The 26,495-nt window shown below is 43.8% G+C and overlaps 1 protein-coding gene across 10 annotated transcripts in view; it reads right to left on the reverse strand.

Annotated features, from left to right (window-relative positions):
- The window catches only part of RSPH10B (radial spoke head 10 homolog B), a 29,675-nt gene extending 8,342 nt beyond the window's left edge, over window positions 1-21,333 (reverse strand). For 2 of the 10 annotated variants that reach the window (XR_013539149.1, XM_078381508.1), the window contains exons 1-16: window positions 21,191-21,295; window positions 19,757-20,081; window positions 17,810-17,885; window positions 16,706-16,774; window positions 15,255-15,428; window positions 14,070-14,155; window positions 11,607-11,727; window positions 10,437-10,613; window positions 8,217-8,388; window positions 7,659-7,780; window positions 6,977-7,166; window positions 3,657-3,765; window positions 2,669-2,748; window positions 2,385-2,533; window positions 1,467-1,574; window positions 173-346 (exon numbers count right to left, since the gene is read on the reverse strand). Coding sequence is in view for 9 of the 10 variants with exons in the window: in XM_078381508.1 (XP_078237634.1) it covers window positions 173-346; window positions 1,467-1,574; window positions 2,385-2,533; window positions 2,669-2,748; window positions 3,657-3,765; window positions 6,977-7,166; window positions 7,659-7,780; window positions 8,217-8,388; window positions 10,437-10,613; window positions 11,607-11,727; window positions 14,070-14,155; window positions 15,255-15,428; window positions 16,706-16,774; window positions 17,810-17,885; window positions 19,757-19,998 (2,049 nt within the window). In the remaining variant the exon portion in view is untranslated. Of the gene's footprint in view, window positions 1-172; window positions 347-1,466; window positions 1,575-2,384; window positions 2,534-2,668; window positions 2,749-3,656; window positions 3,766-6,976; window positions 7,167-7,658; window positions 7,781-8,216; window positions 8,389-10,436; window positions 10,614-11,606; window positions 11,728-14,069; window positions 14,156-15,254; window positions 15,429-16,705; window positions 16,775-17,809; window positions 17,886-19,756; window positions 20,890-21,190 lie in introns of those variants that run through there. The other 8 variants (XM_078381510.1, XM_072982728.2, XM_078381511.1 and 5 more) reach the window with 8 other exon arrangements.
- Between the last annotated feature and the right edge of the window lie 5,162 nt (window positions 21,334-26,495).

Below are 26,495 nucleotides of genomic sequence, written 5' to 3' on the forward strand. Positions count from 1 at the left end.
GACCTTTATACCAGTGGTTCCTAGTCTCGGATCCCTGGATGTTCTCCGACTACTATTCCCAGAAATCCTGGCCGGCACAGTTAGTGGTGCAGGCTTCTGGGAGTTTTAGTCCAAATAATCTGGGGACCCAAGGCTGGGAACCACGGCTGTAGGCGGTGGTGGGTTCACTGACCTGACCAGAGGACAAATCCAGAAGGTAAGGAGAAACCCCGGGCCCTTCTGTGTAGTGCTCTGCTATATAAGAACTTCCTGAGCTGGCCTTTTCCGCTTGTTGTTTGAGCATCTCATCCGTGACATAGATCGGAGCACAATCCAGGAGGGCTTCGAAAAATTCAAGGAAAACGAGCTTATGAAAAAGCAGAAAGAACGGAGAGAATGAGCAAATGAACGTTATTAATTTCCAAAAGGCACCTGGAGAATAAGTGTGAAGGTTAAAAGATGGAAAAAGCTGTCAAGAGGGAGCTAGGAGTTGAGACAAGGAGTCCAGTTGGAGGGAACATGATTGGAGTCGAAATTCAAGAATCTACCAGAACAAACTAGGGCCCTGGCCAAGTTCTGGTAAGCTTAGGAATCGGACTTGTTCCTTGCTGCTTCTGCCCTGACCTCAGGGCAGGGGCTATGAATCCTTTCCTCGCTACTGAGGGAGGTCTGGAGGAAGGGTTTGGGCGACGGGCCAAAGATCACCTTGGGAGTCCCAAAGCTCTGTGAAAATTACTCTTTGGAATCCAAATCTCAAACCCAAAGCACATTCCAAAAAAAAAGTATGGGGGGGGGAAGGAGGGAAAAAGTGAAAACAACATTTTGCCACTAAACAGCACAAAGGGGATTTATCAGTAAAAGATCTTCACTTGTGAGGGGGGGCATGGGGTGTGGATGCTTCGAGAGCTGACATGACCCTCCAGAGATAGGCACGTGAGGCCTCTGGAGATCACCCAGTCTTGTTCCAATCACCATCAGATAGAGAATTCTACGTAGTCTCTAACAAATCTTATTTTGAGCCCTGACGGAAGCCCGTAAGAGGTGAAGGTAACTAAGCTGGACCTACTGAGTCCCAGCCCAACCAATCCTCCCTCCTCTACTCACATTAGGCTCAATGAAGCAGCCGCCTTAGGCGTGAGGCATTCGCATTACGCTGTGACATTATTTAATTATTGTTATAGTGTTTTATTGCCAGGACAGAGACCTATGAGAAGTTATGCCTGGGGTACCAAAATATTCTGTCTCCCCTGAGGGACTACGTCCCTTGACTATGGGAGGAGAGGGCTCAGGCTGAGCTGGCAAAATGTCTCGAACACGGCCCTAGCAAACAGAAAACTTTTTAGAGTTTCTCCTGTGTGGGTGGCCCCAACAACCTGCAAAAAGAAGGGAGCTCTGGGCTTCCACCTCCTTCTGATCGCTTCCTTCCACTGCCACTGCACAAAACAGGCCTCCCTGCCAATTCCTCTGCCCTTCTTAGAAATCCATACCTCGTGTTCCAAGTTAGTGTCTTCGCCATCGCAGACATAAGGGTTGTCTTTGGCTAGAATATTAACAACTTTGGTAGCTGTCAGTTGCTTGCTTATGAGCTTTAAATCCTGGAGATCAAGAGGGAAATGATCAACATTAGCCCCACTTCATGTTCGTAAAGGAAGGCGGGAAGAAAAAACTGCTTGGCACCTGAGCATGCTGGTTGACCACATTGTGGTCTCCGTCAAAACCGGTGACTTCATCCTTTTGTGCTGTGTTACTATTCTCTTCTACAAACTATTCTTTATTTTTATGTTCGGTAAAGGGTCCCAGAATGGCTCACACACACAAAAAATGAAAAGCCAGATGTGACTAAAATACACACAGGTATATTCTTCAAAATGAAAACCACAGAAACTGCATAATGGCAAAAGCACTGGTTGTATGTTGGGTGTGCACCTGGTCATGTGACCTGTATCCACCAGGCCTTCCAGATTCCCATTCCATGTGCTGTAAAAAGCAGGACTGTGGCAATAATCAATGGGCAAAATCCTGTTGCTTAGTGTAGTGAATTGCACTAGAATAGGCCTGTTGAATCAATGGGGATCTCATGAGACAACTCCTCCACGCCATTGATTGAAATGATTCCACTTTAACCGTGACTTCCTTTAGCATAATAAATCACAGTTAAAGTAGACCCATTCGAAATCAATGGAACTTAAAGGAGCTGACTCACTAAATTCCCATTGATTCAATGGGCCTACTCTAGCGTGAGTCCCTGTGTGAAGCAGCAGGGTTTGGGCTAGTATTCAATATTTCAAATAAATGTTTCTGGTTCATTTATGTTTGAATGAATAAGTGTGTAGTCTGTGTATAGTCAAGCAGATCTACCCAAATCAAAAAAGAAAAACCAAACAAAGCCACAAGACCATGATTACTTTCAACATCCAAAGGAAGTGCCTCATCTTCATGGTAGGTTCATAAGGAGCTACAGAGTTTGGTCTACAAAAAGCCCCATAGATCTCCCAGCACTTGTCGATGTAATTGATCGCATAGACTGCTTGTTGCCGGTCACTAAACAAGGCACCTGTCGAGAAAACCAGGAGAAAATGCCTTTTGTTTGGGTTTGCTCTTTTGTCTTCAAATCTAATGTCTCTCTCTCTATTTTAAGCCCGAGGAATCCAGGAAAGCACAGGAAACTACCTGTGCAGGAAGACATTACCTTTTATTTGGCAAGCATTGGGACTGATGTTCTGTTGCATCAATTTGGAAAAGCACTTGAACAGGCGAGGACTTTTATCACTAGAATTAAAAGAGGAGTGCATGATAGCCGTTGCTACATTGAACAGTGGGGTGAAAACAACATTGTATGGTTAGAAAAACTCACATTCCATTTGTTAATTAATAATAATAATGTGCCACCAAGTCAATTCCGACTTATGGCGACTCTTTCTAGGATTCTTTTTAAGTAGATAGTACTTAGAAGTGATTTACCATTCCCTTCCTATGGGGGGCACCCTGGTACTGTGCAGCTGGCCCAAGGCCACCCAGGCTGACTCTTCTACCAATAGGCCCAGTGGGGAATCGAACTCCCAGCTTCTGCCTCCTTAGCCAGATACCTAACTTACTGAGCTATCCAGCAATGAGGCTGCAATTTTCTACTGATTAACTGACTAAATTAACAAATTTGAAATATTTCTACAAATAATGCACCCTAATTACATCAGGCAACAGATTTTTTTAAAATGTTATTTTAAAAACCAAGTAATGCAGAACTCTACAGGAGATCTATGCTACCTCAAAAGATACATTCTCCCTTCTCTCTCGATTCAAGAATGTGTTGTCTAAGATAACACCTAGTACATCATTCATGCTGCATCTCTCCATCAAGTACTCTTCTCCTTCAGAATTACACTTCTATGTCAATTTAATGTACTAATTACATCAGCTCAGATGCACGATTACCCAGTTGCCAATCTTGATTCATTTTCAGATCAATATCACTACTCCCCATTTACGTAACAGTGAATAAAAAGGCATCCAGGTGTTCCAAGCCAGTTACACTAATAGGCAAAACTGGTGATCTCCCAGTAAACAAGTTACTCTCTTGTAACTCATTTTCTGGAAGCAAGCCCAGGTGAATTTTTAATTGGATTAACTCCCAAGCAAGTGTGCTCCGAACAATCTCATTCATCAGAGAAGTCACTTACTTAAACTCTTTATGGTAGATGTGGAATGATAAATAAATGAGGTATGTCAAAAACATTCTAAGCAGCAAGGTCTCGTAGGGAGAATGGATCTCTTCGAGTAAAGTTTTATCTGCAAAACAAAACATCAACAAGACAGAGAAACCGGGCAGGAGGGAAAGTGAGTGATCAAGGTGACACTCGGGTTGGCTTATTCAATCTACATACAGAAGATAATTAAAGCCCTGCCATCCAATCTGTCTGTGGGCCACCACTAAATTATATTGCCTGCCACAGGAGTGAAATGTTGGCAGAAACATGCCATTAGGGTCCTTCTGTGTGCGAGGAGATGTTCTGGGCCACAGTGTTTACCCAGCTTTTGATTTTCTTTGGAAAAAGGTCACTGGAAACATAAGGGGTTCGATAGTACTAGAGCACCTTTATAAATATAGAACGTGAAAATTGGTACAAGCAAATGTCAAATGCTAGGACAGACCGGTCCACTGTCTTGCCTAGGAATCAGGAAGGGAGGGGAGGACTCTCAGGCCAGAAGGCTCTTTTTCTGAGGTTCCAAAATATTTATGCTGAGCCTTTTCCACTAAAAATAAAATAAAATAAAATACAGCTGATCTCCCTTATCTCTCTTCCACACTCTTCCTCTTGATTTTTATTTTCGTTAGCTCAGATGGCAGTTCTCAGCCAGACAACCAGATCTCAATAATTAGACTTGACTACCCCAGCAAAACTATTAAGGGCCAAACTTTGGCAGCTTCCCTTAGAGGTTTTGGATTGAAATTGCCATCAACAGAGTTGTGTTGGCACAAAACGAATTCCAAAACACATTGTAAGCTGATATCTTTATCCGACCAACTAAAAATGCAATGAAGTGAAAAAAACCCAACAAGGATATTGAGAGAACAAGGTCCTCTATCCTATGAACATAGGGCTTCTAGGCATTTCTTCTTGTTGTTAATATAAACATTATGTGGGTGCATTTTCTGCAAAAGAGGAAATGGTATGGATGGGTTTACCCACAAATAATTATGTGCCTTATAGCAACCCTTTTTGGGACCTTCTAGGTAGAGAGTACTCAGAAGTGGCTTTCTATTCCCCTCTTCTAGGGTCACCCTAGAACAATGCGACGTACCTAAGATCACACAGGCTGGCTCCTCTTTTTGTTGTTGTTTAGTCGTTTAGTCGTGTCCGATTCTTCGTGACCCCATGAACCAGAGCACGCCAGGCCCTCCTGTCTTCTACTGCCTCCCGGAGTTGGGTCAAATTCATGTTGGTCGCTTCAATGACACTGTCCATGAGAAATATTAACAAGTGGGTCCTAGAGGAAATCAAGCCTGAACTCTCTCTGGAGGCCAAAATGCCGAAACTGCGGCTGTCCTACTGTCTCTGGAAAAGACCATCACGATGGGAAAGGTGGAAGGCAGCATGAAAAGAGGAAGACCAAATATGAGATGGGCTGACTCTCTAAAAGAGCCCACAGGTCTCAGCCTGCCAGAGCTAAGCTACTTTGTTATCTGCACCCTTTGCTGGAGATTAACGCCAGCGTGTATTTGCACTCCCGTGTCTGAAGAAATGGATTCTGATCCATGAAAACTCACACTGAAACAAACCCGCTAGTCTTTAAAGAGCTACCGTAGGCTGCCTCCCCTCCTCATTTCTCTTTTGCCAACATGCAGAGCCAGATGAACATGGCTACTTCTTTGTGAGCTTCAGGCAGAAAATTGATACAGTGGTGCCGCGCTTAACGAGCGCCCCGTACAGCGATGAATTCGCATAGCAATCCCGGGATCGCTAATGCGAAGGCATCGCGTCGGCCCCAATGGGCAAAATTCGCATTTCGCTTACCGACCTTCGCTTTGCGACCCGCGGATCAGCTGTTCAGCGGGTCCAAAATGGCCGCCGGAACACCCGAAATGGCCGCCGGCAGCGTTTTCGCGCCCTTGGTAAGCGAGGGGAGGGTGCGAAAACGCTGTGCGCGGGCATTTCGGGTGTTCCGGCGGCCATTTTGGACCCGCCGAACAGCTGATCCGCGGTCTCGCTGCGGCCGAAATGGCCGCGCGCAGCATTTTTGCGCCCTCCCCTCGCTTACTGAGGGCGCGAAAATGGCTGCCGGAAAACATCGCTCTACGGTGAGTTTTCTGCCAATTTGGAACTTTTGATGGCTTTTTTTGATCCGTACAGTGATGTTTTCACATAGCGAAGGTTAATCCGGAATGGATTAACCTCGCTATGCGAGGCACCACTGTATTTGTCTCTGCGGCCAATCTTACCGAGAACAGGGATCTGTTGAGGAATTCATGCTAGGAACATCCATTTCACATTTAATGTGCACCCGTAGTGGCCATACCCCACCCACCTGATGATTTAAGGGTCTGCTCAACCCGCTACTCAGATGACACCCCCCCCAAAGCTGTACCAAGCTCTGCAGCCTGTTTTTGAGATAAAAGCAGTCTAATCAAAAGTGGTGTTGGCTGGATGGATAGTTCAGTGGTTTAGGTATCAGGAGTTCGTCCTCATTGTGCCTCCAGGGGAAAAGGGTCAACCTATGTAGCCTTGGGCAAGCTGCCCAGTCCCAAAGTGGCCCCAGAAGGGAATGGCAAACCACTTCCAAGTCCTCTCTACCTTAAAAACACAAAAAAAGAGTAAGTCAGAATTGACTGCAGATCATCATGGTTAGGATTGCCCATCCTTGTTTTTTTTCATTTTGCACAAGGGCCACATGACTTTGGAATTGTTTTGTCTACACAAAACGCTGCACAATTGCAGCCATTTAGCTCCACTTTGTGGAATTCTTGGATTCGTAGCTTGGTAAGAGGCCCAGCTTTTTTTCTGGAGAACTCTGGTGTTCCCCAGACTACAGATGGGAATTCCAACTATCAATGACCAAACCACAAATCCCAGCGTTCCTTAGAATGGAACCCTGGCTGATTAAATGGTAACTGCCAACAGACTGTCTTGTGCATCTGCCTTATCAATTGCTCCAAGAGCCCTGCTTGGAGTATTTAATGAATAAATACTGTACATGACATTTTAATATATGTTTTCAAGGAGAGGGAAGCTGGAGCACCCATACATTAAAAGATGTCCAAAAGGTAACTTATAAATTGGCAAGCTACAAAATCCAAAGCTTCTCTTAGTCCTTAGCTATTTCTATCTTTACTGCCTTCTGTTTAAAACATTATATTTTCCCTCCAACATACATAGATTTAAGCCAACTCATTAACTGCAGGACCATCATTTGCAAGTTAACCTAAGTATGGGTATATAGCCTACCAATCTGACCATGGTATAAACACATCCACTTAATGATACACATTAGGAATGCAAACCGTTCAGGATCCTGTCCATGTCAGCAAGCGTAAGGTTGCAGTGATGGAACTTGCAGTCCTTTAAGAATCGCCAGAACTGAAGCTTTGTCATCAGGAATGTGTTGTCAAGAGAATGGTCATATCCTAAGCTGCTGTAAAAGGTGTAGATTCTCCGCAGTTCTGAAATGTGTCTCAGGACAGCAAACTCTGTCTGGGGAAGAAGAGAAAGGGAGGGTGGACTTTGAATCGGATGTTAAAATTCCATCGCTAGTTAAATAAAGGTTAAATTTGATTTGGATTTCTGCACTGACCAGGGGTTAGGCCCCTTTCAACTCCATTATTCTATGATTCTGAATCAGAGAGGACCCTGGGTCGTGAACTTCAAGGAGTAAGGCTAAGATCCATGCAGGTGAAATGCCTAGCACCAGATATGCTTCTGTCTGTAAGTGTGGTTTTTGGCAATAAGTCTTTTTGTGACAATAAGAAAAGCAGCAAACAACCACAATGAGCTGCTAGTTAAATTCGTCAAAGGAATATAAGGCAAAGTACATACTTCTGATCGTCATTTCTTTGAGAGCTAACTATATCTGCTTCTTAAAACACTTTCATTCACCTTAGAAACTTGGCTGTATTTTTTCTTATTTTATTTTTCTTTCCTGATGTGCAAGACAACCGAAATCAGCTACACAAAGATACTACATACCTGTTTGATTTCTTCTTCCTTTTCTTCCTTTGGAAATATAGCCAACAATGTTGATATATCTATTTCAATGTTTGATCCCAGTGCAGATGAATCTCCTGTGCCATCAACAACTTTGATACTCTCTACAAGAAGAAATAAAGTATTTTATTGGATTTCCCCAGGTAAACTTGCTTTAACTGACCAACAGGACTCAACAGAGAGAAGGAAATTGGCAATCACCTCTTATTTGCAGCTTGTTAAGGCAGCTTTCTGCTGCAACCATCCAGATTTGCAGGAGGCACAGCAACAGCAAAGCTACCTTAACAAGCTGCAAGAGTTGCTGATTAGCAATTTCCTCCACTTGGATTCAGCCTAGATTTAGATCAGGCTTTATTATCTTCAGTGGATGATTGAATTTCTCTCTCCCAATATCTCCTCACTGCCTCTTCTTTGCTACAAATATCTGTCTTGCCCACAATTGTTTTTATTACCACATGTAATTTACAAATACATTAATTAGGCGTAATAAACTCTCTTTTAAAAAAATAACTGCTAGGTTTAATGTAATATTATAACTACTTTGCTCCAGCCATAAGGCAAGGTCCTTACCAGTACCAAAAGGAGCCTTTGTTGGAATGCCACTCAGATCTTGTGTATTCATGATGTCAATATGAAAATCTGGATATTCTGCTATATGATCATATATAAATTCACCTTCATACACACGTCCATTCTTGAATACAAGTTTACCCTGAAGAAGAAAAAAGCAAAACGGTGTCCATGATTACTGCCTGTTTTGGCCTCTGCTATTCACAAAAGCCCCATCTGCACAATTCTACTCATTGGTCACACTGCAATATGACAGAATTGCTCAGGGAGTGAGGCAAGACACTGGTTATTACAAACAGATGCAAAGATAACATGTACTGGGAGTGACTGCCAATGTTTTCTGTTATTTAAAAACTGCCTATTATAATAATTAAACGCTGACAGGTTGATTCCAACTTAAGGCTACCTTTTCCAGGATTTTCTAAATACAAACTACTCAAAAGTGGTTTATCATTCCCTCCGTCTGATGTACGCTGGGACTGTCCAGCTTGCCCAAAGCAGGTCACGTAACCCCCATCTGAACAATCTCAGCTGGCCCCCTTCGAAGGAGGCCCACCAGGATTCGAACCCCTGCCCCTTGGCGCTGTCGCCAGGTGCTCCAACTCACTCAATTATACCAGCACCTACTAAAGCATCATCTGTGTCTAATACAGTGATGGGTAAAAGCAGACTCTCCCCCAAGGGTCTTAAAATATAAACAGATATCGAATAGAAAACTGGGGGGGGGGGGGGGTCTGCTGCAAAAAATGGAGTGACAAACACTCTTTAGCTAAGAGGGCTTCTGGGACAAATTTAACAGAATATACATATATCTATCAATAATAGACCACTGCATCCTGCCAGTTCAGAAACCCTTTGAACTAAGCACCAGCTTAGTTCAAATGCTGGCTGGAGATTCTGGAAGATGTAGTGAAAAAAAGGTAAACTTTCCAAATCTGGACACATAATTGACAGGAATCAGTAAGATATTCCTCTGAGGAATAATTGAATACATGAGAAATAAGCAAAATGTATTACTTTTCCAATTACATGGATATAGCAGTAACAGCAGAGGAGTGGTGGATGTTTCTGCTCGAGATCACACTCCTTTGGGTGCCATGCATTGCAAGTGGCATGCGGCCCAAAGTGGCTGAGCTGATCCCTTTATCTTTTTCTCTCTCCCAAACCATTTGCCCTTCTCTCCTCCTCCTCTTCCTTCCCTCTGCACAAGGATGCAAAGAGGAGGACAGGTCCTGCTGGTAAAAGGTATGAACGGATCCCCTGCAGGTGGATTTTGAAATGGCTCTAGCAGGAGCCAGATTCCTTCCTTCCCTGGAGTCTTGCAGGCAAGGGAGGGTCAGTTGGGGGAGAGCTTTATGGGTTTATTTTGACAGAAAGACAAATAAGGGGCTTCCAGATCAAATCAAGCCTGAGCTCTTATTAAAACATTAAAAGGACAAAACTGAAGCTAAGTTTGTACATATTGGTGTACACAAGAAAAGACTCATTGGAAAAGACAATACAGTGGTGCCTCGCTTAACGAGCGCCTCGTATAGCGACGAATCCGCATAGCGATCCCTTTTCCGGGATCGCTAATGCGGAGGCATAGGGTTGGCCCCAATGGGCTAAAATCGCATAGCGAAGATCGGTAAGCGTTTCGCTTAACGATCTTCGCTTTGCGACGCCCGAAAATCAGCTGTTTGGCGGCTCCAAAATGGCCGCCAGACGCCCAAAATGGCCGCATGCAGCGTTTTCACGCCCTCCCCTCGCTTACCGAGGGCGCGAAAATGGCTGCCAGACCCTGGAAATTTTGCTAAACTGTGAGTTTTGTGCCGATTTGGAATGCATTAAACGATGTTTAATGCGTTCCAATGGCTTTTTACTTTCCGCTTAGCAAAGTTTTCACATAGTGAAGGTTAACCCGGAACGGATTAACCTCGCTATGTGAGGCACCACTGTAATGGTAGGAAAAGTGGAAGCCAGTAGAAAAAGGAAGAATGAACGAGAGATGGACTTAATAAAGGAAACCACAGCCTTGTGTTTGCAAGACCTGAGGAGGGCTGTTCATGAAGTTGGAGACAATTTTATGTCATATAACAAAACGACACAGCCACTGCTTGCTACACAGTGACACCCGAGCTCCTCTCAATGGCCAATGCTGAAGCCTCTTGCTCAACCCCCAGATGTTATGACACTGCTTCCAAATCTCACCATGCCATGCTTCTGATTGGAAACCCATTCTCCATCATACATTGCTCCGCTGGCAAAGAAAAATTTTCCAGTCCCGTGGCGATCCGCATTGACAAAGTCTCCCACATATTCGTTCCTTAGGGGATACTGTGATCCAGGTATTCTCTTCAGATACCAAGTATGGGTACCAAATCCATGCTGAAAAAGGTAAATGACTGTCAGAAGAAACTCCCTCTGAGTTGGCAAATTTGAGGTCCAAGTGCTGATCATGACAGTCCCTATAAGATAAGCTTGATCAAAACATGAAAGCCACTGGATTGATCATCATCCACCACCAATAAACAGTTATTTTGCAAAACTAATGGCTTTTAATTGTCCATTCAAGACAAATATACGTACTCAGATACTTTGCATTATAACGGAGATGTTGCATTTTCAAAGCATGTGAGACATTAAAGGAATGGTTCATCACTGCAGCCCCTCCCCCGATGGGTTTCCATGGCTGAGCATGGATCTAAACCTAAATTTCCCAAATCCTAGTCCAATTCCCCACCCACTGCACCATACAGGCACACACACACAACAGAGGTAGCTTGCCAGAATATGCAACGCCTGGAAAAATCCATTTCTTTCCCAACTACTGCAAGGATTGCATTTAAGTTTCAAGAAGTCTGACGGGTTGCAAATTGTGTCATATCCTCTGTTAACCAGAAAGTCCAGGGGCTTTAACAGGGCAAAACCCTGGCTCTCCTACACCACTGCTGATGCCAATCTGAACAAGGATGGAGGACAACAAGAATATTGGTTCCTCAAGACATGGAGGGCCACTGGATCTCTAGTCATGTCAGATTTTTGCATGTGGCTTAAGTTGTAGGTTGAAAATTGATCCTGAAAATGAGGTTGTCCTCCCCCCAATGGGTCTCCTCCCCCCAGTATGGGTAATAATTGTTCCTTGGGGCTTTATTTTAAGGATGTTAGTCTCAAATCAACTATAGAGATTAGACAGAAAGAGTGTACAAATCGTTTAAATAATCAGAACTCTAAAAAGTTTATTTTTGAGCTATAGCACCCAGGGGCTTGGGAGATGTTTAGGAGTTTCATTCTAAAAAGTAACTTTCCCTAGCCCTATAAGCAAATGAAACTGACAGAGAAGATCAGCAAAGTTAAAACTCTCGTCCAGTTGAGTCCTACCTGTATGCCGTTAACCCACTTTCCAGTATACTCCTGGTTAGTTGTTAACCACCTCATCCGCCCTTCTCCGTGACGCATGTCCCTCTCCCACTGGCCTTCATAAATATCTCCAGATTTATAACTATTGAGAAAACAAATGAACAAGGAAACTAATTATGCCACAGTTATGTCATATCACCAATACCACTTGACTAAACTCCAAGGCTTCACAAGAGTGGCCACCAGCAGATGACTTTTAAAAGGGCGCTAGAAAAATCTGTGGGTGAGAAGGAATTTATATGCAGCTATTAGACATGGCGATAGCTGGATTTCTGTGCTTTAGGTATCTGGATGTAGAGCCCGATGTTGGGGGTTTGATTCCCTACTGTGCCTGCTATGAGCAGAGCCAGCCTGTGTATCCATAGGCAAACTGCATGCTCCCAGGATGTCCCCAGATGAAAGGAGTTTTTAACCACTTCTGAATACTCTCTATCTGGAAGATCCCTGGAAAGGGTCACTATAACTCAGGACTGACTTGATGGCACATCATCGTCATAATTATTAGCCAGGGTAGCTTTATGGACTTTAGAAAAGTATAGCTTTTAGATTACAGCTCCTAGAATCTGCCATGTTAGGTTCAATTACCCAACGTGATCTTTGGGCAGACACATTAATTCATACATGGTTTTTGAGAATACACACCTGTAAGGGATCTTCACCTGAATCTAATCCAGCTTTCTGTACAATATGTTCTACACACAGATTGATTCGGAATTACAGTGGTGCTTTGCATAATGCCCCGTTTAACGACAAATCCGCATAGCAATTCTTTTTTTGCGATCGCAAAAGCGATCGCATTGTGATGTTTAAATAGGCTAAACATCGCATTGCGATGATCGGTAAGCATTTCACTTACCGATCTTTGCATTGCGATGTTTTAAAACAGCTGATCGGCGGTTCCAAAATGGCCGCCGGATCAACAAAATGGGCCCCTGCAGCGTTTTCGCGCCAATTCCTCGCTTACTGAGGCGGCGAAAATGGCGGCCGGATGGAGGATTCCCGCTTAGCGGTGAGTTTATCCCCCATAGGAATGCATTAAACGGAGTTTAATGTGTTCCTATGGGGTTTTTATATCCCTATAGCGATGTTTCCGTATAGCGACATTTTATCCGGAACAGATTAACGTCGCTATGCGGGGCACCACTGTATCTTTCCATCTAATCCTATAGACTGGTTTGGAGTTATATTTCTTGTTATTTTCTATGCCATGGGGGCTAATAGGACAGCATGACCAGCAAGACCTTTAAAGCCCTACATGGCTTAAGACCTTGATACTTGTTGCAACATCTCTCCCCAAAAACAGCTTCCCGTGTCACACACTCATCTCATTCTACAATGATAAAAGTTTGACGGTAACAAGGAGGAATCAGCCTTTCCAGCAATAGCCTCTACTTCGTGGAACAAACTGCCCGTTGAGGTGCACCAGGTTTTTACCCTCTCAACATTTAAGAAATTACTCAAGACAGAATGAGATAAGGTAGCCTTTAAGAACATCAGAAACTCAAATGATGTTAATTTTAATATTTGAATTAGGTTTTCTGTAGATTACTGCACTTGAATCAGTCACAGTGCAATTTTGTTATGTAATTATGTTGTTATGGGAATGAAGTTGGTTGTGGTTATGGGGGTTTGCTTGTTTATCTGGAGTAATGTGAATTCACTAGTTAGGTGGTAAATGAATTAAATTAAACTAATAGGTGTTTTATGTTTAAGTTTTTTCTATGTAGTGCTGACCAGAATAGTGGCAATGCCACTAGACAGGTGGGATGGATGGATGGATGGACGGACGGACGGATGGACAGACAAGAGTGCCATTTGCTAGTTACGCCTTCCCTCTTCTGAGACTACGGCATCAATAGCAGCATCCTTTCTTCCGAACAGGTTTCCAATTTGATCAACAATGTTGTACATTACACACCTTGCAAGGATATTGTACAAAACAAAGCAGCTTCATAACACTGGGAGATTCTAGGGAGTTGTAGTTTAAAAAAATGTTTTCAAGCAGTACACTTTGAAATATCATAAGCTTCCCTCCCAATGCAGATGTTATTTTCAGAGATGGCACTGCCTCTATGCCACATATATAAGTTGACTGAACTAGCACCTGAATGTTAAACACTGCCAATACGATAGGATCTTGTACCACACCTGCAGACAGCAGACTGTGGCACACACACCTCTAATCTTCTAAAAGGGGAAAGGACCCTTAGGAGGGCTTAGGGGGAACAGAAGGAAGGTAGGCTCCCACTTCTCTTGCCCTGATTCCCCGGTGGTGACCTCACTCTGCCCAATGGTTATGATGGCTTGTCCTCTACTTATGTCCTGATCATTATCCACAATCTGGGATAGCCTAAGCCTAACCCTAAGAGCTATCAATGGTCAATATTTAAAATATTTCCAGAACAAAAAGCTTTGAAAACTCACCACCTTATTCCCCATCCGCTTTTTACATTGTAAACAAAGTCACCTTCATACCAGGAAGAACTTTCTGTGTTGTAGTAAATGGTACCCTGAAATCAAAAACCACACCAAGGCTTCAGGGGTTGAGCGCTTTTCAGACATGCCAAATGTACCGTTGTTACTGAAGCATCTAAAACAACTAAGCACCGTACCGTTTCAAGAAAGGACAACCTGTCTATAAGGTTATGGTCTCAAAATATAGACTTTAATAGTCAGATTCTACCAAGCAGGCCAACATACAGTATTATCTTCTCAGCACATCCTATTCTGTGGTTTATTATGATGTTTCGTAAAGGCAGGCTGTAATTTTATATTTTAAACTTCAATTATGCAAAAGCCATAACTGAGCCCTGTGTATAAAAATACCCTCTTGGGAATTCCAAAACCAGCTTGTGACACAGTGGGTCAGGATGGGGGTGAGTGTGATCACCTGTGGCCCTCTGTAAAGCAAGCCTCCTTAAGAGTAGATCAATTATATAAGATGGGACATCCTAGAGGAGCCATTCTCAAATCATTTTCTGGCCATGACTATAAACACAAGATGAAAAAAAGAAGAGGCCAAGTTAGGAATGCATAAATCGCATAAAAATAAATTAGAAAGTGGTGCGTGAAGAACTTTTTTCCATCTGTGGCACCCTTCACACCTGACCCCGGGGGGGGGGTTTCATATGGACCGCGTGGAGAATGGCTGCCCTACAGGGGACCTTGCCAAGGGTTATCTCAAACTTGGGACCTGTTCATTTGTTTTTTCTCAAGCCAGAAAGTAAGAATTTCTCAAATGGTGAACGAGGACAGCTACCCATCACCCCTCTGAGTTGAAAGCCACGTGGGGCAACCAAAGATAGAATCCAAATAGTCTGTGTTTGTTATCTTTCACCACCGTTGGAAGGTCTCCTCTGCCTCCTGCAGCCCCCTTGCGCATCCTTAAAAGCCTGTTCCAAATGAACTATCCGAAACAGATTTGTGGTGCTAGGGAGAGGTATAGAAGAAGGGGAATCAAACCCTGATCTTGCTGGCTTACAATACGAAAATTCACCTTTGGTTGCTGGCTAGAGCAACCAAACCATGGCATCTTCTGCACTCTGCAGCAGCTCTCACCACAACAGATTCCAGGGGTCTCAAGGTGCTTCAGCACCACGTTTTATTTACCTTTCCGTGCCTCTTGCCTTCAACCCACTGGCCGATATACGAAACAGGGTAGGTGCCACACTTGTACATGCCAAAGCCATGCCTGATCCCGTTCTTCACTTCGCCTTCATAAATGCTACCATCAGGCCAAGTGTACCTGCCATGATGCATCGGCAGGTTCTTTACAAAATTTCCCTGGAGAGATGAACGCACAGAAAAGATTCAGTGCAGCACTCCGCTTATTTTTTGGTTTTTGTTTTCCGGCCAGATGTTATGTAGAAGCAATTTTTTAAAAAAAAACACATGGATATACAATTTTAAAATATTCTTGAATACTGCTGCTTATTTCCCTGAAGGATGAGAAGTTCCAGGGACAGCACGAGTCTGCATTTCTTTAGAGACCTTTGGCATTCTTGCGATGCTTGTAGTGACCTGCTGTCAAGTGGCCTCCAATCACCTATGAATGAGTGATCTCCATAAGGTCCTCATGTTCTCAACTGCCCAGCTCAACTCTTGTAAACTTAAGCCTGTGGATTCTTGGAGGGTCAGTCCATCTTGTATTTAGTATTCCTCTTTTCCTGATGACTTCCACCTTTCCCAGCATTATTGTCTTTTCCAGAAAATCCCACCTTCTCATGATGGGCCTCATGAAGTTGAACAGCCTCAGTTTCAACATTTTTGCCTCCAGAGAGCGTTCAGGCTTGACTTGCTCTAGGACCCACTTGTTCAGTATTATTGTGGCACTGGTCTTCAAACAGAGCATAAATGGAGGAAAATATTGCCCTTAAGAAACCCAACAAGGCAATCCTAGCTAATTCACAAATCTCCAGCTGATTCACAAATCCCTTTGAGTGCATGCTAGACACTGCAAAACTGATGTTTTAAACTATGTTTTAATTAGAGGATACCTTGTTTTGCGAACAACCACGTAAACATGTATGCTTAAATGTCAGTGGCAATTATTCAAATCTCCGACACGCAAAAAAACATGTTAAAGGTTTTTCTTCACATTTTAAATTGAACCCATACCATCATTTGAGAAAATAATCTGATTGAAGAAGAAAACCGATATAGGTTTTTGCTGCACTAACTTGTCCATCGTAATAAGTTTTCCTAAGTGTTGATTGTTGTTGTTTAGACGTTAAGCCATGTCCAACTCTTCGTGACCCCATGGACCAGAGCACGCCAGGCCCTCCTGTCTTCCACTGCCTCCCGGAGTTGGGTCAAATTCATGTTGGTGGCTTCGATGACCCTGCCCAGCCATCTTGTCCTCTATTGTCCCCTTCTCTTCTTGCCTTCATGTATGTAATGGAGTGTGCCTCAGTACTGACAGGTGTCACGCACCACGATGGAGAATGGAACACCATTTATGCTCTGAGAATCTAGAACAGGTACTTGCAGAGCAGAGATTTTAGAACACTGATTTCAAATACATTCCGCCATATTGAGGCTTAATTAACATGATACTCTACCTCAAACTGCACTCCATCGGCCCATGTATAAGTTCCTCGGCCATGCATGAGGCCTTCTGAAAACATGCCCTACAGAATAAAAGGCAAGTGCGTCAACACATCTGTGTTTAAACAATTAACACCTATGAGAAAATCATTTTTTAAATGTTTGAGACTGGAGCGAGGGCAGGGGAATGACCCTATGGAAAAAGGGTGGGAAAAAGCCATCATTTGAGCCCATCTTATGGTTCCAGCACTGGATGATTTAACCTATCCCAGTGTGAAGGAGTAGGACCAAGTGTGCCGTCCTCAGAAGAAGGGAGCCCGAAAGAAGAGAGTGTCTGTACAGAGGGGATTTTGGTAGAAATAGAGGGTGAGGAAGAGTCACCCAGGAGACCAACTGAAGTGTGCCTTGTTGATGAGGGAGGAGCCGAAATGGACTTGATCATGTGGGAGGAGGTGAAAGGGGAAGGATCAAATGCGCGGGAGTTCAGTTGGCTGGGGGAAGGCGAGCTGGGCAGATGTATCAATAGAGGGGTGCAGACGGACTGGCTGATAGACGCGAGAAGCCAGGCAGACCTGGCTCAAGGCTTTCCAAGCCTAAAGAGGGAAGGAGGACTGCTGCCTGAGCCTACCCTTTCCAGCGGACGCGGTAGGGCTTATGAGCCCTTAGAATGGAGGGTCTCAGTTTTCCCGGTGGGCTACCATGGTGGGGGCTGGAGAGTTATCCGTCCGGGCCCAGAATTCCAACAGAAGCCTCCAGAGGGGGATTGGGCCCGTCATCCCTGTTGTGGGACCATATGTGCCGTGCGGAGTGCCCCCCTAAGACCATTGACGGACCGCGAGCGCTTCGGCCCGGCCCCTTGGTAGGGGAAGAAACAAACGCGCCGGTGGTTAGGCCAAAAAGATACACCTTGTTAACTGACGAAATGTTGAAGGATCCGTTTGATCCGGTGGAGTTGAGTGTGCATGCGAATAAAGCTGCTGTTTCTCAAGAATCGGATTCGCCTCCGCGTCTCTTTCTCGCCTTTACAACGCAACCCCCCCCCCCCGGCAAAAGACGAACCTTGTCACACCCAGTGTTCAGCTCTATATGTTACAGAAATGAAAAATGAAAATATCTACCTTGTATACATTGCCTCCTTGAAAATATGCTACTCCCTCTCCTTCATACAACCCACGGACTTTTTCTCCTTCATACCTTCAAGGAAGAGAAATGAAAACTAACTGGTGATGAATAATTCAATGTAACTAATATGCTGTCGTCATCATCATCATGTGCCATCAAGTAGTCTCCAACTTCTGATGACTCTAACGATGAGTGACCTCCAGAAGGTCCTTGTCCTCACCAGCCCTGCTCAGCTCTTGTAACTCAATGCTGTGCCTTTCTTTAGGGAGTCAATTCAACTCAGGTGATTTTAACCATGATCAAACAGCATTATTATTATTATACGTCAAGCCATAAGGCACAATTTCTTACCAAAGCATAATAATAAAGGGAAAGCTGCATCAAGTCTATGCTGTGTTTCTGCATAATCTAATACGATCTGGGCCAGAATGAGCAATTGGTTTATAATCACATACATGTTTAGAGAAATTCCAAGGGTTAATAATAAATTGATACCTATATATCTGGAGATCTATGGATCTCCAGATATACAGTCATGCCCCGCTGGACAATTACCCCGCTCTACAACGAATCCGCATTACGTCGACGTTTTTGTGATTGCTTTTGCAGTCGCAAAACGATGTTTTAAATGGGGGAATTTCACTTAGCAATGATCAGTCCTCTGCTTTGGGAACCGATTTTCGCTTTATGACGATCAGCAAACAGCTGATTGTCGGGTTTCTAAATGACACCGGCTGAAGAAAATGGCCCCCCGCTGTTTTCTAGGATGGATTCCTCACTTTACAGGCACTGAAAATGGCCGCCGTATGGAGGATCTTCGCTGGACGAGCAGGTATTCAGCCCATTGGAACGCACTGAATGGTTTTCAGTGGGTTTTTTAATTTAATTTTCAGTGGGTTTTTTAATTTCGTTTGACGATGTTTTCGATTTCGCTGGAACGAATTAACATCGTCAAGTGAGGCACCACTGTATAGGTAGATATGAAATCATCATTTATTTATTTATTTATTTGATTTATATCCCGCCCATCTGGTCTGGTCGACCACTCATTACATCTTGGAGCCACTCTGAGCAATATGCAACATCATTCCACTTTGATTCTACTCACATGTCTACTGTAAATATCTACCTCAAGACTTAATATTATACTCTATGTATCTGATGGCACGGATTACAATCTACTAAAGCCAACATTTTAAAAAATCTGTTAGTCTTGAAGGTCCTGCCCTTCATCTTTTTTTTCTTTTCTTTTTTTTCTTTTCTTTTTTTTTGGTGGTTTGTACTACATATGTTGTTTGCAACATTGTGCCTCTGGCATTTCCAGTGATGTTCACACTTGGGGGTTCAGGTATATATGTCCAGTTTGGACTGTTGGTGGGCTGGGTTTAGCAGAGAGTGACATTTCTGTTTTGTTTCTGATCATGGGGTTTTCTTGGCAAAGATACTGGAGTGAGTTGCCAGTTCCTGCTCCAGACATTTCTGTTATTAACACTGGGCATTAACAAAACGGAGGCAGGGAAGAGATCACAAACATCCTGGTAAGCAAATGAATAAGGCAGATGTGATGAGCACCTGTTATCCAACACAAACATCTCATCAACACTTTTATCAGTGCAATTTAGCTCTCAAATTGTGAAAGGATGATTCCCATTCTTAGGTCTCTTGTTTTGGTAGGCTGTGTATTATTGATGAACTAGATTTCTGTCCCACCTTTTTTTTTCAGGGAACTCGGCTGCTCTATTTTCCATCCACTTTACCCTTAACCTGGGAGCTTAACAAATAGACTGACCCCCGCAGGGAAATTAATCCACATCTCTCATGTCCCAGCCCAACACTTTAATCACTATACTACGCTACCTTGTCCTGGCCATTGTGCATTAGACAGAAGCCCCCCGCGTGCGGACACACACACATCACTCCTGGTGAATCCATTCCCAGTTTACCTTTCAACAATCAGTTGGGTGAGAATGGGCTCCTCATACTCAATGGGTTCAGGGACTGGAAGTGCCTCGGCCTCTTTCACTTCTTCTTTCAGAGTCAACTGGCCGGAAACCTGTTCTTCCCCAAGATTTGTCGCTGGCAGAATGTTCTGTACAGAACTACCAACGTCAAGAGAAACGTTGTTTGTAGGCGGAGGTACAGCCTTTTCTCCCTTTTTACTGTCTTTCTTCTTTTCTTTACCCATTTTATTGCTGCTGCTGCTAGGTCAGAATTCGATCTTCCTGTAGTTCACATCCAAACATTTCAATAGGCACAGCTCATTTTTATCTGGAAGGGAAGTGGCAATAACTTAGTAGACTTGACTACAGGTACCTCCAGTTTCACCCAGGCCTTACCAACATCAGAATTCACATCATTAGCCATCTGTACAAAAGGCTCAACTATCTGATGTATACATTAAATGAAGTCTCTATCAGGCATGACTTGCCATTAAACACAAACCTTTCAAGAGACTCTCTCTGTCCTTAAAACCAATTATTTTCCAGTTTCATAAAAGGCATTTAAAGAGTTAAAATAGGTTCAGGGAGAAAGAATTGGGTTTAAACGACAACCGAAGTGTTCCAGAGGTTTGTGGGGGGGGCATGGTTTGCTGTTCTGGGGGCAAAAAAATGGGGAAATTATGATATGCTTCATTGAGTCCAAAAAAACAAGTTCTACTAGTCTTCAAGATTGCCAGAAACTAATCATTTGGTAAAATTAATGGGTCTTAACTGCCCATTTTACGGCAAAATATTTTGTATGATGACCCAGACCCAGGACACTTGTTATGCAAAGACAAAACAAAACAACAAATAGTATCTGGACACCTTTCAGATTAATCAAGTAAAGTTAATGATGGATTCTCTGAATTACCATCTATCTCAGACACAAAAGACTGCAATCCGCAAGAGTCTAATGCACAAAAACTGAACATCGGTCAGATTTAAAGGTTTCACAACCCTTTTGTTTTATGTTTCTTTCTTTGTTTGTTTTTTTTGCTAAAAACAGCCAGATTACTGCTGGGCAAAAACAAACGAAGCTCAAGAGGGCACACGAAAGCCCAAGGGAGACAGAAATGAAATAAAGAGTTCAGAATTTTGGTGCTCCTTTACGCCTTGAGGCCTATTGAATGGAATTTTTCAGTTCTGAAAAGCTACAAAAAATTTCTCAAAAAAGACTGCATACTGAAAAAAATAAAAAAGATGAAAAAGACAAATACTTCTGTGTTTTAATAACAATGACAATGACAACAATAAGTTTAAATAGCAGTGACAATAAAAATAAGAAGAGTAAGGCGAAAGAGGCTAAATAATGGAGAGGTTCTTCAACCAGGAGGAAAGCGAAAAGATAAGAGCAGAATAGAGAAAAGCTATCAATATATATATATATTTAATTACGACACAAATTCTGCTCACGATGGCTGGCTCTGACCTCTCTCCAGACACAGAGCTGGATTTGCAGGCACAGAAGGCGGAAGCCTCTCTTTCCAACAGCTGGCTAGGCGTCCTTGGCCCAGGGAGTTGCCATAGCAACCGCCGGCTGGGAGAGGGAGGAGGAGGAAGAGGAGCAAGGCCGCCTCAGGAAATGGCCTCTGGCTCCCTCCAACCCTCTCTAGAAGGGTTCCTTTTCGCCCCAAAATGATGTAGAAAGAGACATTATATTTTGGGGTGGGGGGGAACAGGGAGGGTGAATCCCCTCATGATAGCCAGTGGTCCCTTGAAAGGGAGCAGATACTGTTTATGTGAGAAAGAGACCGGTGGTGCCTTTAAATATATACATTTTTGTGTGTCTTTTTGTGTGTTGTGTGATCTTTTGGGGGACAAACCCAGCTAGGGAGAACGTTGCAGCACTTCAGTGCAGGGTTTTCTGGATCCGTTTGGCAGACGCAGTGAACGACAAAAACACTGAGCTTTCTGCCTTTTGGAATTGCGAAAGCGAAATGTTTGGTTTAAATATGTTTCTAAATCATAGACAAAAATCACAGTGTACATGTGTGTATCCGGTCAACATATATGCACACAGATATATATCCACACACAAATACACATCACCAGTGATGGCCATAGTTACATCTTATTGATCCAACCCCATGCTCCATAGGAAGAGGATTTGAACCCAGGTCTCCAGAGTCCAAGTCTTATCCATTACCCCACATTGGCTTTCACTTCTTACCTCAAAAATACTGATGTCATATTTGCATCCCTCTAATAATCGGAGTTAAAAGAGCAGTACTTTTAAGCCACCATTGTTTTCAAAATTTCTTTGCATCATACCTTATCACACCTCAGCCCCCTTTTTTAAAATATTGGTTGCAAAACACCACTGTGTAAAAAGATTTTTTTTAAAAAAAGCTGACAGAAGCACAGTGGACCACAGATGAACAGATTCATTCCTACACACAGAACGGACCTCACAATTCTCCTTTACTGTATATCCTTAACAATGCAGCCTAACAAGTGCTTCTATTAATTAGAAAGCCGCACTCAGGGGTTTGGGGGGGGGCATTGATTTTAATATATTACCAATTATTAAAGCTGGAAAATCAGAAGCACCTGACCAAAATTTCATATCTTTTTCAGGATGCACAGGCACAAATATTTATAAAATACGTATATACTGCTGCAGCCAGGACTCACGAGGTCGAATCCTCCTATATTCTTGATTTGCAGGGTACTGTATATGGCATAATTCCTGTTCCCCTTGCACTAGCTAATCCTCACTGTAATTGGAAGAGAACTTGATTCCTACAGGAACAATATATTGTCACAAAGTAACACATTTGAGGGTAGTGAGACTTGAATGGGTATTTAAGAGCCATCAGCTTTACAAAAGACCTGTTCTTCATTGTTGATCTGGAAAATTCCAGCTGCTGGGATTTCAGGAATTGCCCGAGAAGGGGGCAGGACTATAGTAGCTGTCATGAGGAGGCACCCACCCTTCCAAATTGACCACTATACCGCCAATTACAGTGGTGCCTCGCATAGCGAGGTTAATCCATTCCGGATTAACCGTCGCTATGGCGAAACATCGCTGAACGGAACGGGGAAAGCCGTTGGAACACATTAAACTTAGTTTAATGCATTCCAATAGGCTCCAAAACGTACCGTTCAGCGAAGTTGTCCCATAGCCGGCAGCCATTTTCACGCCCTCGGTAAGCGAGGGGAGGGCGCAAAAACGCTGCGCACAGCCATTTCAGGGCGTCCGGTGGCCATTTTGGAGCCGCCGAACAGCTGATCCGCGGCATCGCTTTGCGAAGATCGGTAAGCGAAATGCTTACCGATCATCGCAAAGCGATTTTCGGCCATAGAGGCCATCGGTATGCGATCGCATCTGCGATCGCTAAAACCTCCTCGCTATGCGGATTCGTCGTTCTACGGTGCGCTCGTTAAGCGGGGCACCACTGTATTACTCTCTATCCTCTACTCCCCATTAGTGATCAGTCTGATTATGGGGATTGCAGGACAGCTATGTCTGGTGGCCAGAGATACTCTACCACTGGTTTAGAAGGTAGAAACTGAAACTGTGTAATAAGATTTTTTTAAAAACTGACAGAAGCATAGTGGACCACAGATGAACAGATTAATTCCTAGACAGAAAGAAAGGACCACAAAACTTTAGAAGAATGTCTGTGGTGAAATCTTGAGTGATTTTTTTTAAAAAAAGCACAGAAAAACAAAATGTCCAGTCTTTTAAACCATCTGTCGCGTGTGCGTTTTTTAAAATGAGTATTTTATATTTAACACAGTGTTATTTAATACGTTGTAATAATAATAAAAAAAATCTTGTTAGTGAACATTGCTTCTTGTGGAATAAGATTTAAAAAAATAATAAAACGATGCCTTCGCGAAGGCTTTCACGGCCGGGATCTAATGGTTGTTGTGGGTTTTTCGGGCTCTTTGGCCATGTTCTGAAGGTTGTTCTTCCTAACGTTTCGCCAGTCTCTGTGGCCGGCATCTTCAGCGGACAGCAACCTGTCATTAGTTTGAGTAAGATCCTCAAATAATTAGGTATTAAATGTATTAGTTTGTTGCTTTAATTCAATGCCTAGGACTTACTTGGGCAGCCTTAAATACTGTGCAGCTTGACTGGAGGTAAGCTGTCATTCACTCCCCTGTCTGAAGTTGCACAATATTGTAAAGATTAAGTTCAATGGTTTCAGCTCATTGTGGGGTGTTTTCTGTAGGCAGATCTATTCAACCGTAATGGGAATGCTTTGAGGGCCTGGTTCATAATTAGAAATATGTGTCTTTGGGTAGCAACAAATGAGATGGCAGCTTCACAATTAGAGTACAGTATAGTAAAACATTATTGCTCCAAAGATGCAAAACTTTCTTCACAGCCGTTTGCCTGTGGCATCATCTACCGCCCTCCAGGTTTCTCGGTTCTCTCTGAGTTTAGCTGCAATCGTGATGGTAAATGGGGAGGAAAGTGGATTTTCAGTATATTGTTGCAAGTTCTCCACTCAGCTGTGGGAACTCACTGGAAGAGTGGAATTGGTAAAAACCCCTCCTGAAATATCTCACTTACCTTGAAAGCCCCACGAGGGTCATTATAAGTTGACAGTACAGAACACACACACACACCTCTGTCATAAGGGGGACTTGATTATAAATGAGCAGTTAAGAGCCATTAGCTTTAAAAAGGCCTGCTCCTTATTTGTTGACATGGTCAATCCAGCTACCTGTGTTTTTCTTTAAGCAGTGCGAGGCTAGGGAGACTATCTTGCAAACTGGGAGGGCGCCAGGTTGGGAACAACAGTCAGCTAGATGCGCTGCTTCTGTGTAATGCAGCTTCTGAAATAACAGATTGCGCTGGATGTATTTATAAACACTTCTTTGTTGCACCCACATGTACAATTTATGGAATTCTCGGTCACAAGATGGGGTGCCCAGCCATTGACTCCCACACCTCTTCCTGAAGGATGAAGCAGAAGCCATCTTGGTAAGCCAAGAAAATGGAGCCTCCATGTTCAGGAACACTGTATCACTAAATGGCAGATTTTTAGGGAGGGAGAGTTTCCCAAACTCATTCACACAGGCATTAAGGGAAACCCAGTATGGAAAACATCTATGCTGCACATACACAAGGGAAGAAGATTTTCACATTACTGAAGGTTAAATTAGTTAACGATAGACGCTTTCGGAAGGCACTGACTCCTTGGGTCATTGGCAAAAGGAAGCAGGAAAGGAGGAAGAGCAGATGTGAAATGGAGTGAGTCCATCCAAGAAGCCACAACCTTAGTTTGAGAGGACTTTTCCTGGCAAGACCTTTTCGAGGCCATTAATTCATTCCTGTCACTGGAAAAGACAGTAATGCTGGGGAAAGGACCCATGGAGGGCAAATGGCTTTTCCCTCTGCTTTCCACAAACACCCTGCGAGGCAGGCCGGGACACCGGCTTTTTTTAAAAAGCCTTTCTTCGGTCCACAGGACCCTCCTCACTTCCCTTCCCTCTTTCTCTCTCTTCCTAAGATTTGGGGAGCTCCCCGCCCTCCGAGTCTGCAAAAGGGAAGCCAAGCAATTAGGCCATGATGCAGGGGAGGATTCAGGGTCATGCCCCCCCCCCACAGCCCTGTCACTGGACTTTCCTTCCCTGCCGGTATCCCGTGTGCATTTAAAGAGGCTGCTCTGGTCACACCTGGGCCTGTGGGTCTCAGCCCCACCACATCCCCCTCTATCAGGAGCAAACGGATCGGCCGCAGGCTGCTGAGAAGGGCCTCCTCCTCCGCTGGACCCGTGTTTGCTGACAGAGGTGCCTGGGGAAAGGTGGAGAATGGATTCCACTTGTTTCTGCGCAGGAACGCAGGAAGGAGACAGCCAGATTCCACAAATAAAATGGGAATAAACCTTGACAGAGCGGAGAATAGAGGTGAGAGGGAGGAACAGGGACCTTTACTGGTTGCCCAGAAGCTTCCATCACTAGGATGCCAACCCCAGCCTTTCAGATGATACGGGCAGGAAGGAGAGGATGAGGAGTGTGAGGAATACGGAGGAGGAAGAAGAGGGGGTCCTCTTTTCAGCCTCCCCCTGCCGGCAGTTTCTCCCACATCTTTCCTACTTCTTTAGTTTGATTTATATACCGCTGAATGAGTGCAGAAGCACTATTCTGGGCAGTTAATAAGACAGCTGAAACAAGCTATGCAGGCAGTAAACATGGCACGAGTAACAAAAACATAGTCTATAAACTTAAAACACTGGCGAAATCAATTTTCAAAGAGAGATATTCAGCCAGGGTCAATGTGAAAGCCACTTCCAAGTCCGCCACCTCTTACCCCCCCCTCCAGTTAAAGATGAGGATTTCGCAAAAGGACAAATGGTTCTTACTGTTGTGATTAGTTTCAGGACTGAGGAAGGAGGCCTTTCAAAAGAGGGGAGGGGAGGGTTAGCATAAGTCTGAAGGTACAACACCCAGTTCTTCAACGTGGACTCTGTGAATCACACTACTGGGTGTTCCGCGTATGCGCAGGAATCCTCGGAGTACTCTAGAGCTTCTGGGAAAAAGGAAATGAGTGACGTAGGCGCTACCCCATTGGGCATGTTCCAGCCGCCCATGCCAGTTCCATTTTATCCGCCATTGTGATACGTCTTCTCGGCTAGAGCTCCGCATCTATTCTTCTTAACTGACTTGGATTTTTTGGCTACGACCACTTTTTTCGTCTTTCGGCACATTCTCTCTGTGCTACCCCCCCGGGACTCGGACTTCT

The sequence above is a fragment of the Pogona vitticeps genome, chromosome 13, assembly GCF_051106095.1.
Source record: "Pogona vitticeps strain Pit_001003342236 chromosome 13, PviZW2.1, whole genome shotgun sequence".
In the NCBI taxonomy this organism is placed as follows: domain Eukaryota; kingdom Metazoa; phylum Chordata; class Lepidosauria; order Squamata; family Agamidae; genus Pogona; species Pogona vitticeps.